At 49.7% G+C, this 12,600-nt stretch overlaps 2 protein-coding genes across 2 annotated transcripts; one reads left to right on the forward strand and one right to left on the reverse strand.

Moving 5' to 3' along the window:
- Window positions 1-216: 216 nt before the first annotated feature.
- LOC123051750 (probable leucine-rich repeat receptor-like protein kinase IMK3) lies at window positions 217-3,143 on the forward strand. Its single transcript, XM_044474723.1, has 2 exons — window positions 217-2,192; window positions 2,283-3,143. Exons 1-2 carry the CDS (start codon window positions 449-451, stop codon window positions 2,912-2,914), a joined length of 2,376 nt encoding a protein of 791 aa, XP_044330658.1. The 5' UTR covers window positions 217-448; the 3' UTR covers window positions 2,915-3,143.
- A 5,469-nt stretch (window positions 3,144-8,612) lies between these two features.
- Window positions 8,613-11,864, reverse strand: LOC123051751 (30S ribosomal protein S9, mitochondrial). The gene is made up of 5 exons (XM_044474724.1): window positions 11,094-11,864; window positions 9,936-10,376; window positions 9,326-9,406; window positions 9,105-9,199; window positions 8,613-9,023 (listed from the first exon to the last, which is right to left on the reverse strand). Exons 1-4 carry the CDS (start codon window positions 11,806-11,808, stop codon window positions 9,108-9,110), a joined length of 1,329 nt encoding a protein of 442 aa, XP_044330659.1. The 5' UTR covers window positions 11,809-11,864; the 3' UTR covers window positions 8,613-9,023; window positions 9,105-9,107.
- Window positions 11,865-12,600: the final 736 nt, after the last annotated feature.

Raw genomic sequence — 12,600 nt, forward strand, 5'->3', positions numbered from 1 at the left:
TTTGCAAGTGAAGATGGCCGCGCTGTCCATGACGCGTCGACGTACAGGAGGTAGTATTAGCAAACGCGGAACGATGCGGGACGGGCCGCATACGTGTCGTTGCACCGCAGACATCATGTACACTTTGCATCCAGAAGATTTCAGCCGAAACTAGCCGTTGGGAGGGAATCAATCCATCCATTAGCTCGTGCCCCCCTCCTGCCTCGACTAGCCGTTGGCGGCCTCGTGGACGCCCTCGTCTTCTTCCCCGCGCCCATCTCCGCAGCGCCAGGAATCGCTCGCGGGCGCGCCACATTTATGACACCACCACCGCACCACACTCCCCCACCTTACCTACCTACGAGCCCGCCCCCTCCCTCACTCCCCTCCCCTCGCCACCGCAGCGTCTCTCCCGGACTCCACCGCCTCCCTGCTCCTGCTTCCATTCGTGCACAGACCAGCCGGCACCATGCCGCTGCGGCCAGGCAGTAACCGCGCGGCCGCCCTGCTGCTCGTCCTGCACTGCTGCTGCGCCCCGCTCCTCTTCCCTCCGCCGGCGGCCGCCGCCCACGGGCATCATCCGGCAGGGGACGGCGTCGTGATCAGCGAGGCGGACCGGCAGGGCCTGCAGGCCATCAAGGGGGACCTCTCGGACCCCCGCGGCTTCCTCCGCTCCTGGAACGCCACCGGCCTCGGCGGCGCCTGCTCTGGCGCCTGGACGGGGATCAAGTGCGTCAACGGCAACGTCGTCGCCATCACGCTCCCCTGGCGCGGCCTCGCCGGCACCCTCTCCGCGCGCGGGCTCGGCCAGCTCACCCAGCTCCGCCGCCTCAGCCTCCACGACAACGCCATCGCCGGGGCCGTCCCCAGCTCGCTCGGCTTCCTCCCCGACCTCCGCGGCCTCTACCTCTTCAACAACCGCTTCTCCGGCGCCGTCCCGCCCGAGATCGGCCGCTGCCTCGCGCTGCAGTCGTTCGACGCTAGCAGTAATCTCCTCACCGGCGTCCTCCCGGCCTCGATTGCCAACTCCACCAAGCTCATCCGTCTCAACCTCAGCCGCAACGCCATCTCCGGCGAGGTCCCCGCGGAGGTCGTCGGCTCCTCGTCGCTCCTCTTCCTCGACCTCTCGTACAACAAGCTCTCCGGCCGCATCCCCGACTCTTTCGGGGGCGGATCCAAGGCGCCGTCCTCGTCCTCGCGGAAAGAAGCCGTCACTGGGAGCTACCAGCTCGTCTTTCTCGGCCTCGCGCACAACTCGCTCGACGGGCCGGTGCCGGAGTCGCTTGCCGGGCTCAGCAAGCTGCAGGAGCTTGACCTGGCCGGCAACAACCTCAACGGCTCCATCCCCGCCCAGCTGGGCTCGCTTCACGACCTCAAGGCGCTCGACCTCTCGGGCAACGCGCTCGCCGGAGAGATCCCGGAGAGCCTCGGGAACCTCACCGCAACGCTCAAGTTCTTCAACGTCTCCTACAACAACCTCTCCGGCGCGGTGCCGGCCTCGCTCGCCCAGAAGTTTGGCCCCACCTCCTTCGCCGGTAACATACTGCTCTGCGGCTACTCTGCTTCTTCGCCGCCCTGCCCCGTGTCCCCGTCTCCGGCGCCGGCGTCAACCTCGCAGGGGGCAACCGGGCGCCACGGCCTCCGCAAGTTCAGCACCAAGGAGCTGGCATTGATCATCGCCGGGATCGTGATCGGCGTCCTCATCCTGCTGTCGCTCTGCTGCCTCCTGCTCTGCTTACTGACAAGGAAGAAGAAGTCCAGCACTGGCACCGGAGCACGGAGCGGGAAGCAGGCGTCAAGCAAGGACGCCGCCGGCGCCGGCGCCGCTGCTGCAGCTGCCGGGCGAGGCGAGAAGCCGGGGGCGTCCGAGGCGGAGTCCGGCGGCGACGTGGGCGGCAAGCTGGTGCACTTCGACGGGCCGCTGGCGTTCACGGCCGACGACCTGCTGTGCGCCACCGCGGAGATCATGGGGAAGAGCACGTACGGCACGGTGTACAAGGCGACGCTGGAGGACGGTAGCCTGGTGGCCGTGAAGCGGCTGCGGGAGAAGATCACCAAGGGGCAGAAGGAGTTCGAGGCGGAGGCGGCGGCGCTCGGCAAGGTCCGGCATCCCAACCTGCTCTCGCTCAGGGCCTACTACCTCGGCCCCAAGGGGGAGAAGCTGCTCGTCTTCGATTACATTCCCAAGGGCAGCCTCTCCGCCTTCTTGCACGGTGAGGTTCCTTCCTTCAAAATTGTTCATCCATTGAAGCTGGATTCAACTCTGCTGTGGTTCTGACATTTGGTTCATGTCGTTGGTTCAGCTCGAGCTCCCAACACGCCGGTGGACTGGGCGACGAGGATGGCGATCGCCAAGGGGACGGCCCGCGGGCTCGCCTACCTCCACGACGACATGAACATCCTCCACGGCAACCTCACCGGCAGCAACGTGCTCCTCGACGACGACTCCAGCCCCAAGATCGCCGACATCGGGCTGTCCCGCCTCATGACGGCCGCGGCCAACTCGAGCGTGCTCGCCGCGGCGGGCGCGCTGGGGTACCGCGCGCCGGAGCTGTCCAAGCTCAAGAAGGCCAGCGGCAAGACGGACGTGTACAGCCTCGGCGTCATCATCCTGGAGCTCCTCACCGGCAAGTCCCCCGCCGACACGACCAACGGCATGGACCTGCCGCAGTGGGTGGGGTCCATCGTGAAGGAGGAGTGGACCAACGAGGTGTTCGACCTGGAGCTGATGCGGGACACGGCCGCCGGCCCGGAGGGGGACGAGCTCATGGACACGCTCAAGCTCGGGCTGCAGTGCGTCGAGGCCTCGCCGTCGGCCCGGCCCGAGGCGCGGGAGGTGCTGCGGCAGCTTGAGGAGATCCGGCCCGGGCCGGAGGGCGGCGCCGGCGCCGGACCGAGCGAGGAAGGCCATGTTGGTTCTGCAAGCAACGAGTAGAGCAGTGGCCGACTTGGGTGAATTAGAGAGGAAAGATGATTGTTACATTGAGGTTTAGTAGTTTTGATTGATAATTCTTTGATTCGTTTGGAAACCTAGTATATTTATAAGTTGAAGGGATTGTCCTTCTTTTTCATTTTCTATAGTTTGTATAGGCAAATATTATTTGCGCCACTAGAATCTCTGTCAGGAATTCCAAACCCATATAAAACATTATTGATTTGTCAAAGCTGTTGATCACACTTTTTAATTTCTCACAGCCTGCTTCCTCGTCATGTCATTCAGAATTTCAACTGAATTTTGATACATTTAAAAGCGGTTCCAGTAAACCTCGCACTCTTCCTTCTGAAGGTAGCCTAATTATGTCCAGTAAATAGTAATACTCCAGTAACTTGGATTAACCAAGATATATGCAGGTATGGATAATCAATCTCCGGATATACCAACCTACAAGGAAGAATGCTCAGGACGAATAATCCTATTTGCAGTAAGAAGCCTCCTAGCATGCCAAAATTCTTCTCCCAGACCAATCCAATCTGTGAACTTCCCTCTTATATAAGCAATTTAAAAGGGATATTAACCGTCAAAGAAGCATATTAGAGATTGTTTCCGTTCAAAATATCATCCATTTACAAACAGAGTGGTTATATATGTTCAAAAATATCATGCTGATGTTGTCATACTAGTTTGCCCTTCGGTCAGAAAAACACTAACATGCCCACATGGAGATGCCGCCCCAATCTCACCTTCTTCAGTCAGGAAAAAACACTGGGCCTGAACCTCACCTTAGCTTCAGTATTGTGCTTCTCGTATCTACGCCAGTCGTCTCAAAAGTTGGCTTCAGGTTGCTATTAAGCGTCAAAGGTTGTGCTTGAGAAAATTTGCCCTGTGTGGAAACTTTCACATTGTCTCTAATTCGCTCTTCCAAATTCTGGCCACTAATTTTCAAACCATTCGCAGCTAGACTACCCACTATCCAGCCCTCTCTCATCTCAAAGCAAAGCTCAGACTCTGCCACTGCTATCACTTCCCTAGCCAAGCCATACTACTTCAGGTCCTGGAGGTATTGGAAGCTCAACTGGCTGCCATATTGAGTTCTTTTAGATTAACATAATAGTATGTCATTAGCATAGGAAAATCAAATGAAGATTAATCATAGAGTAAATTGTATTGGAGTAAACCATGCGTCTCTACTTATCAACATCACTTCCATCATCTGAACAGAATAACACCTTCAACATTTTTCATAGATTAACTGAATAACTAAAGGAAGATATGTTGAGAAAATATTGTCCTCAATAACAAGGAAAATAACTTATAAACCATGGTACAAATCATCATGAAACCAAACAAGCATCAAGTATGATCCCAGAAAATAAGGTACTCCCTCCGTTCCTAAATATTTGTCTTTCTAGACATTTCAAATGGCTACCACGGATGTATGTAGACATATTTTACAGTGCAGATTCACCCATTTTGCTCCGTATGTAGTCACTTGTTGAAATATCCAGAAAGACAAATATTTAGGAACGGAGGGAGTACATCACATTTTATGGGATCCGGCTTGCCTGCTCCCATCCGTGCTCCCACTTCATCCTACGGCTGTTTTTTTTTCTTTTTCCTTCCTAATCTAATCATCCCCCCTGATTTTAATGGGGTGGGCCCAATGTCGGTGTCAAAACCGGCGGATCTCGGGTAGGGGGTCCCGAACTGTGCGTCTAAGACTGATGGTAACAGGAGGCGGGGGACACAATGTTTACCCAGGTTCGGGCCCTCTCGATGGAGGTAATACCCTACTTCCTGCTTGATTGATCTTGATGATATGAGTATTACAAGAGTTGATCTACCATGAGATCGTAGAGGCTAAACCCTAGAAGCTAGCCTATGATTATGATTGTTGATGGTCCTACGGACTAAAACCTCCGGTTTATATAGACACCGGAGGGGGCTAGGGTTACACAGAGTCGGTTACAGAGAAGGAGATCTACATATCCGAATCGCCAAGCTTGCCTTCCACGCGAAGGAGAGTCCCATCCGGACACGGGACGAAGTCTTCAATCTTGTATCTTCATAGTCCAACAGTCCGGCCAAAGTATATAGTCCGGCAGTCCGGTTGTCCGAGGACCCCCTAATCCAGGACTCCCTCACCCATGCCTTATTTTGTTCGAATCAAATCAAGCCACGTATGCGGGAGCACGGATGGGCGCACATGCGGGCGCAGACAAGTCTCGTCCCATTTTATGAGACAAATCCCAGAAATCGTTGGTTTTACTGCTCCTTGTGTTGTTTCTTTCTTCTTTGTATTTAAGTTGCATGATTTTCTTTGTAAAAAATAATATATATTTCTCGTTTGCGTCTTATTGAGTCTTATGTTTCAAACAGAGGAAATCTTAAAAAAGATTTCTGCTTGGCTCTTGTTGCTTTATCCTTTGAACTAATGAAAGCACTTTTCCTTGTAGTTGGGGCGTGTTTGGCTGTGCCCCCAGCCGGACCTCATTTATTTGCTTTCAGTACTCTACACTGTGCTACCCTTTGTTGTTGGATGCTTGGCGGTTGTGCTTTATAATGTAAAGCGGGGGAAACCCTTTTTCGCAACTAATGAAAACACGAAAAATATTTCTTTGTCTTCTTTTTCTATATAGCAGTTTTCAGCTTCAGTCCAGGGCAACAATTGCACTATATTATTATGTTTATTCATGTTATTCAAGTTGTGCAAGTGAAAAGACAATAATGATGAATACTTAATGAAGTGGCGGCGGCGAAGAAAGCTGGTATGATCATGCTTTGCTTTGTTTACGTACATATTTTTATCTACGTGATTGCTTTATGGTGTTGTATGATAGTCATCTAGTGCATAACGAGAGTTTGATGATTCATGCTTCCTCATATTGAGTTTCAATTAACTAGGAGTGTATGATGAGTTGTCTTGGATGTTAACATGCATTAAATTGTGACATAATGTGGTATGTTACCATGGTATTTCTCTTCTGAAGCAATCAGGTGGCTTGACTTGGCACATGTTTACACATAATTGAGAGATCCCAATTTAGCCTGAAGGTATTACGATTTTAGAATGTATTATCATGTTTATGTTGCCGCTTAATGCTTACATATTCAGAATGCATGATTATGATCGTTATGCTCTCTCGTTGGCCGCTTCTTGATCTGTAATAAGCATGAATTCTGCCAGTGCATCCTAATACTTGAGCCGAGTTTTTCATAAGAGTCCACCATACACACCAATCATGATCGAGAAAGGTCATTCCAAGTTAATTATCATCGCCACGCCCAAAAATCTTTCGTTGTTCAAGTTTTCGAAGAAGGAAAGTAAGTAGTTTTCTATTTTCCTTGTAATGGCTGTAAATAAGCAAATAAAATATATCCAACTATTGCATAAAGAAAGGGAATCAAATAGATTCAAAGTGCAAAGCCTTAAGTGGCCACTATATAGATTAGACATATCTTTATGTTCTTCAAATTATGAAAGCAACTCTTGAATAAGGCATCAAGAGTTTGCCACTACCAAAAATAAAGTGCACAACAATCCCTGCTTCCCTCTGAGAAGGACCTACCCATTTACTTTTATGTTGTGTCATTACCTTCCTTGAGCACCAACATAGAGAGCATAGTTATCATTCTTAGCATAACATACATTTTGTCCAGGTAATACTAGGTAATATAAGTGCGATGCTTTGTTGTAAACCATGATATTTAGACGCCGCCTGAACTTCTTCGGTGGCTTGCAATTAGGTATTGCTTCACAATAAAGGACTAGCGAGATACCATGACAAGATTCCAATCAATCAATAAGTTATAATAAACCATCTCGAAGGACACTAGCACACAAAACAACTTGTAAAATGATAAAATTAGACTAAAACTTATATAAGCCATCTTCTAGTTTGAAAAATAATCTGAACAAATAGTAAGTGATAGGGACACCTGCAAACACTCTCGACATACAAGAGCTTGAAGACCGCAGCAACCAACCGCTGCTAACAACGAGATCTAATAGCGGTTAAAAGAACATCTGTTGGGGCATCACCCCATGCAGCGTAGACTTGTAATCCTTTATCACCAATCTAGAGGTTGTAGAAAACAGATCTTGCCGTAGAACAAAACAAATAAAGTGGTCAAAGCCACAGTGTCAATAAATATTCCAACCGCTTCCTTTGATAGATGCACTAGTCGGTAAGATCTAAAGAGCCAACAAATCTGGCATCATTTGTTTTGCAACACATATCCTCACATATAGTGCCTGAGCGTGACAAGTAACTAAGGGGTGCCATTTAAAAAAAATCAAGACTATAAAAGAGTATTGAACGAGAGCACGCAAAATGAGTACTTCGGAGTCTTGCATTGTTCTTTTTTTGCAAGTAGGAGTCTTGCATTGTTGATGAAGCCACCGACACGTCCGACTTTCCGGTAGCGACATCTAGCTCGACGAGCACTGCCTGCAATCTGGGGAAGTCTGTAGACGCATTGATCTCTTTGCAGAAGGAGCAAAGGAGTCGATCAGTGCAGCGACGACACGATCATCGGCGCGTGCCAGGTCGAGGTAGAATTCATTACCGATGCCGAAGAAGGGTCCGTCACAAGCACCACCAAGCCCTGCAGCTTGCTCCATGGTGCTGCCCCGGGCATCTCCGATCGTGACAAGGACATCAATCGCCGGGTTGCAACTTCCTACAGCTCGCTGCATGTCACATACACGGCCACGGCCACGACCACTACCTGACTGCCATTCTACTTCTAAATCGACCAGTTTCTCTTTACCGAGCCAGAATATTTAGTCGTATAATTTTATTTCTCACTTTTGGAAGGGGGGGTGTCGTGGCCCCCTTTGGCCTCTAGGAGGCTCCGCCAGTGCTCACATACTCTTTGTTAATGCCGAGTCAAACGCCAGCAAGGTTGGGAGAGGCTGAAGAGACCTTATTCCTACCCCCGATTGCCGGTTCAACCTTGTCGATGTTATTAGAAAAACAAAAACCAACCGAAACCATTACCTATAAAAAATAATGAATAAGACGCTCCCTACTCCTTCGACGGTGACGTGGAAGCACAACGGCTGGGGAGAGATCTCCAAGTTGCATGGACTTGGAAGTTGGAATGCAGGATCCTTTGCAGACCTGGCCAAACGGGCCGGCCCGCCATGGCACGATTATTAGCCAGGCCGTGCCGGGCCGGTCCACGTGCTGCCCCCTCCAGCCCAGGCACAACCCAGAATCTTTACGGGCCGGCTCGGCGGCACACCTGGCCTGTTAGGCTGCCGGCCTGCTAGGCTGTTTTTGGGCCAAATTTGGTCTATTGGCTATTTTTTCGGCTATATATATATCAAAAAAAATTCTAAATAAAAATAAAATAAATAAACGGGCCGTGCCATGCCGGCCCGCGTGCTCAACCTTCAGTGGCGTGCCGTGTGCCGGGCCTGGCCCATTTAGCACGTGCCGTTCCGTGCCGTGTGGACGCAGCTGCTTTTCTGGAGCGCTCCACAAAACAACATGCAGGTCGGGAAGCTGCTCGATCGGCCTTTTCACAGCCGCAGGCAGCTCCAAATACATCCTTTTGCCACTCCCTCCGTCCCAGAGTCTCGGGGTTTGTTCAAATTTGAACCAAGAGTTTATTGTGGTCTGTGACAGCGAGAAGATCAAGTAAACATAAAAAATAATCTTCCATGTGCAGCACGCACGGACAAACATGAAGGAGAAATACATCATGGAACTAGCTATCAATAAAACGGCTGCGTTAATTTGACATACAGCCATGTCATCCCACTATAAGAAACTGAAAGGAGAAAAGGAACATTGTAAGCTGAACATTGTTGGCAGCCCGGTTTTATTCGGAGGCAACAGCTCATGACTAAGTATCTTCTGCATCTTGGGTCAAAATGACATTTTTCCTGATCAACAGCATTAAAAAAAACATAATTTTTGGTGTCTCAGGAACTCCATGACCGATGCAAACTGGAATATCCGAGTACAAAGCTTGGAAGGGCCTTCCGCCGAAGTGACAGCACATCCAGTGCAAATACAGATCTGTGCTCGCTACAAAATCCACAACAAAGAGCAGAGGACCTGCCACCAGAGGCACGCTAATTTTGCACGTAGACCTGAAGCATTACCATTACGAGACCAGAGTCAGATACCGTCTCTGATTGACAATTTGGTGCAAAAAGAGTGGCAGAACGTGCCTGTTAACGCTTGACCCATTGGAAGCTCTTCCTTGCCTTTGCCTTTCCAGGCTTCTTCCTTTCGACCACACGCGAATCTCTGGTTAAATATCCAGCTGTTTGGAGCAAAAACAACGACATAAGTAACTTTGGAAGACCAAGTGCTAATGAGAAAAGACAGCAATTGCTACGACGCTCGCTCAGCCTAGCAATGCAGTCCTTGTTTCTAATTCTGCTTTTACCTGCTTTGAGATATGGGCGTAGTCCTGGTTCCCAATTCTGTAAGGCTCTGCTGATCCCTAGGCGCACAGCTCCAACTTGACCTACAGTTAGAGAAAAGGAACTCCATTTGGAAGAGGTTTGGGTGCAACAGAAAGTGCAATAGTTGAAAGGTGCAAGGGATCCAGCACCAGAAATGAATTGTTAAACACTGGTTCTTCTAAACCTACACTTGCAAGCATATTTCAGGTTCTAGGATCCTTGGAAACAGCATGAAGAAATATATACTCCATGATTGTAAAGATATAATACTTCTCCCAGAACCCAATCATAACTGAAAGACATACATTGTTTTAAATTGTTGAATGCATGCCAGTCATAGCATATTGATGTGTCATGTGAAGATGCAATTTTGCACAAACATGCATATCTTGGTTTATGCACGAGTATCTGACCCATTTCAGTACATAAAACGCATGGATTAGTACATGCATATGCTACCATGTGCTGAGCGCATCCATATAATATCCAGCACATCTACCTCTAACATGATTGTAAAAATACCACTTTCATATTGACATGACAATGGATATGACTAGCCTGTAGAGAGATGATTGAACTTTTGAAACTGACCTGAAACACCACCACCTTTCACAGTACAAGCTACATCCCAAAGCCCCAACGTCTTGGTCACAGTAAATGGCCGGAGAAGATCAGCTCGATGATCCAGAATTGGGAAGTAAGCATCAAACTGCTTGTCATTGACAACAAACTTGCCATCACCAGGCTGAATCCAAACACGGGCAATGCTGCACTTCCTTTTACCTGTACCATAAGCCCTTCCTTTCTCATCAACTTGTCTCACACGTGCCTTGGCAATTTCCTCTTGCATTTGGCGTTCTACTTCTGCCCTGCTTGATGTTGCATTCATTTTCTGGATAGCTCTATCTTGTATTTCACTCAGAGGAGGCAATCCTGGTATTCCCCTGGCATCCTTCAAGAGGATCAAACTGTCAATCATCTCCTCCGTAATCCCAGAGGCAGAAATTAGATCCCCAAATGCACGATCAGGACCTGCAACCAGGGAAAACTTTTGTTATCACTAGGGATGCAAGTGGGGCGGGCTAGCGGACAATACCATTATACTCCCTCCGTTCCTAAATATAAGTCTTTTTAGAGATTTCAAATGGACCACAACGTACGGATGTATATAGACATATTTTAGAGTGTAGATTCACTCATTTTGCTCCGTATGTAGTCCCTTGTTGGAATCTCTAAAAAGACTTACATTTGGGAACAGAGGGAGTACAAATGTAGTGTTAATTTTAGGCAAGTGATGAGCTAATTGATAAGTTTTTTCTGGGACAAGCAGGATGCCGATTGCACCCCTAATTATCACTGTGTTACTTATATCGCATGCACTGTTGATCCCCACATACAGTGTTAGTCAAATCAGAATAAAAATCTGTAAAATCATCACACGCAGCAGCTGTGGCATGCCTTGACAAGTTCGCAGTCCACAGGCCCATCTCTAGACAAGCGAATATCGGTAAAATGGTAATTGCAGCTTTCAGTTCAAGTGCAGGAACCCAGTATGATTACGATTGTGATCCTATATCAGCATTCAGTCAATTACTTTAACTAATTCTGCACGCATAAACACAACCATATGCAGAGTCACTTAACTAATCTGGCACCAATAAATACAACCTCATGCAACCCAATTTAGTTAGTTACTAGAGTACTGAGAAATCAAACTGCACGTATACATAATATGCATTTCTAGATCACCTTTGAGAGTCTCCATCAGCTGCTGCTCCCTCGCCTTGTCCTCCTGCCGCTGGCGCTCCGCATCTTCTTCTTTCCCATCAACAAGCTCCTCGATCTGAGCACCCTCATCCGCGATCCCCTCTAGCCCCACATCAAGCACAGCCGCGGCGAAGGGATCGTCTTTCTCGTCCTCCAAATCCCACGTCCACGGCTCGGCCGGGGCCGCCTTTCTCGCGGTAGGCGCTGCCGCGGCCGCATCCTTTCTCGCGGCGAACGGGTCGTCTTTCTCACCCTCCAAATCCCACGTCCACGGCTCGGCCGGGGCCGCCTTCCTCACGGCAGGCGCTGCCGCGGCCGCATCCTTGTAGATCTCCTCGAACACGTCGGCCTTGTCGCTGTCCTCCGCGCGGAAGTCCTTCGACCACGGGCCCTCGACGACGGCGCTCGATCCTAGCGGCGCTTCGCCGGGGACGGCGGCGGCGGGGTCCACATCGGCGAAGGGGTCCGGATCTCCGGAGTCCTGCGTGAAGGCCCAGGGTCTTCGGGTGTCGTCGTCGCCGCCGGAGGTGGAGAGCAGCCGCGGCGAGAGGAGGCGGGCGGGGAGGCGGCGAAATGGGAGAGGGGCGGAGAGAGGATGCGGTGTCGGGGGGGCAGCGGCGGCGTTGGTGGTCGTGGTTAGGGTCTGGAGGCCGCGCCGGAGGTGGTGGGAGGGGTGGAGGAGGCGGCGGAGCAGCATGGTGGTGCGCGGAGGTGGGCGGCAACCATTCGTGGAGTGGTACACTAGGGTTTTAGCGGCATAACTGATTTTAGTTTTCTTGTATCCGCTTGCTCTGGGCGAACATCCTCTCCACGAGCTTACGTAATACGAACGTGAAAGCGTATTTTGGTTGGTTCGTTTTCCAGGGAGAAAAAAACTTGAAGGCTCCAAGCAAGCGGATTCCGGCTGCTGCAGTTTCCACGGAGGAAAAAACTTGAAGGCTCCAAGCAAAGGATTACACCTGGCCAAACGGTAGCACGCCCACACCTGCGTGAGAGCCGCTCTTTGGAGAGGTATCAAACACACTTCCATTACACGATTACTCCTTCCAAATACACTTGATACATAGCTGCTGGACACTTGATACATAAGTAGAGTACTTAATATCTGAAATCAGGCTCACATACAACCATTACAGCTTAAAATTTACTCGTACAAAAATATCAACTTCACTAGAAATTAAGTAAGGGTCATAAAACTGCTGCCGGGACACCAAAGGACTAAAGCAGCACCACATGCAGCGTCCACCATTTTAAGTTGCTTGCTAAGCCTTCTATAATACTCTCTCCATTCCTAATATAAGTCTTTGGAAAGATTTCACTATGAACCACATAGGGAGCAAAATGAGTGAATCTATACTCTAAAATGCATCTAGATACATTCGTATGTGGTCCATAGTGAAATCTCTACAAAGACTTATATTTTGAAACGGAGGGAGTATTCAGTATCAGACCTGCACATGAAAAAGCAATTGTATTAGGTAAGCCTTTT

Source organism: Triticum aestivum, chromosome 2D, assembly GCF_018294505.1.
Source record: "Triticum aestivum cultivar Chinese Spring chromosome 2D, IWGSC CS RefSeq v2.1, whole genome shotgun sequence".
NCBI lineage: Eukaryota > Viridiplantae > Streptophyta > Magnoliopsida > Poales > Poaceae > Triticum > Triticum aestivum.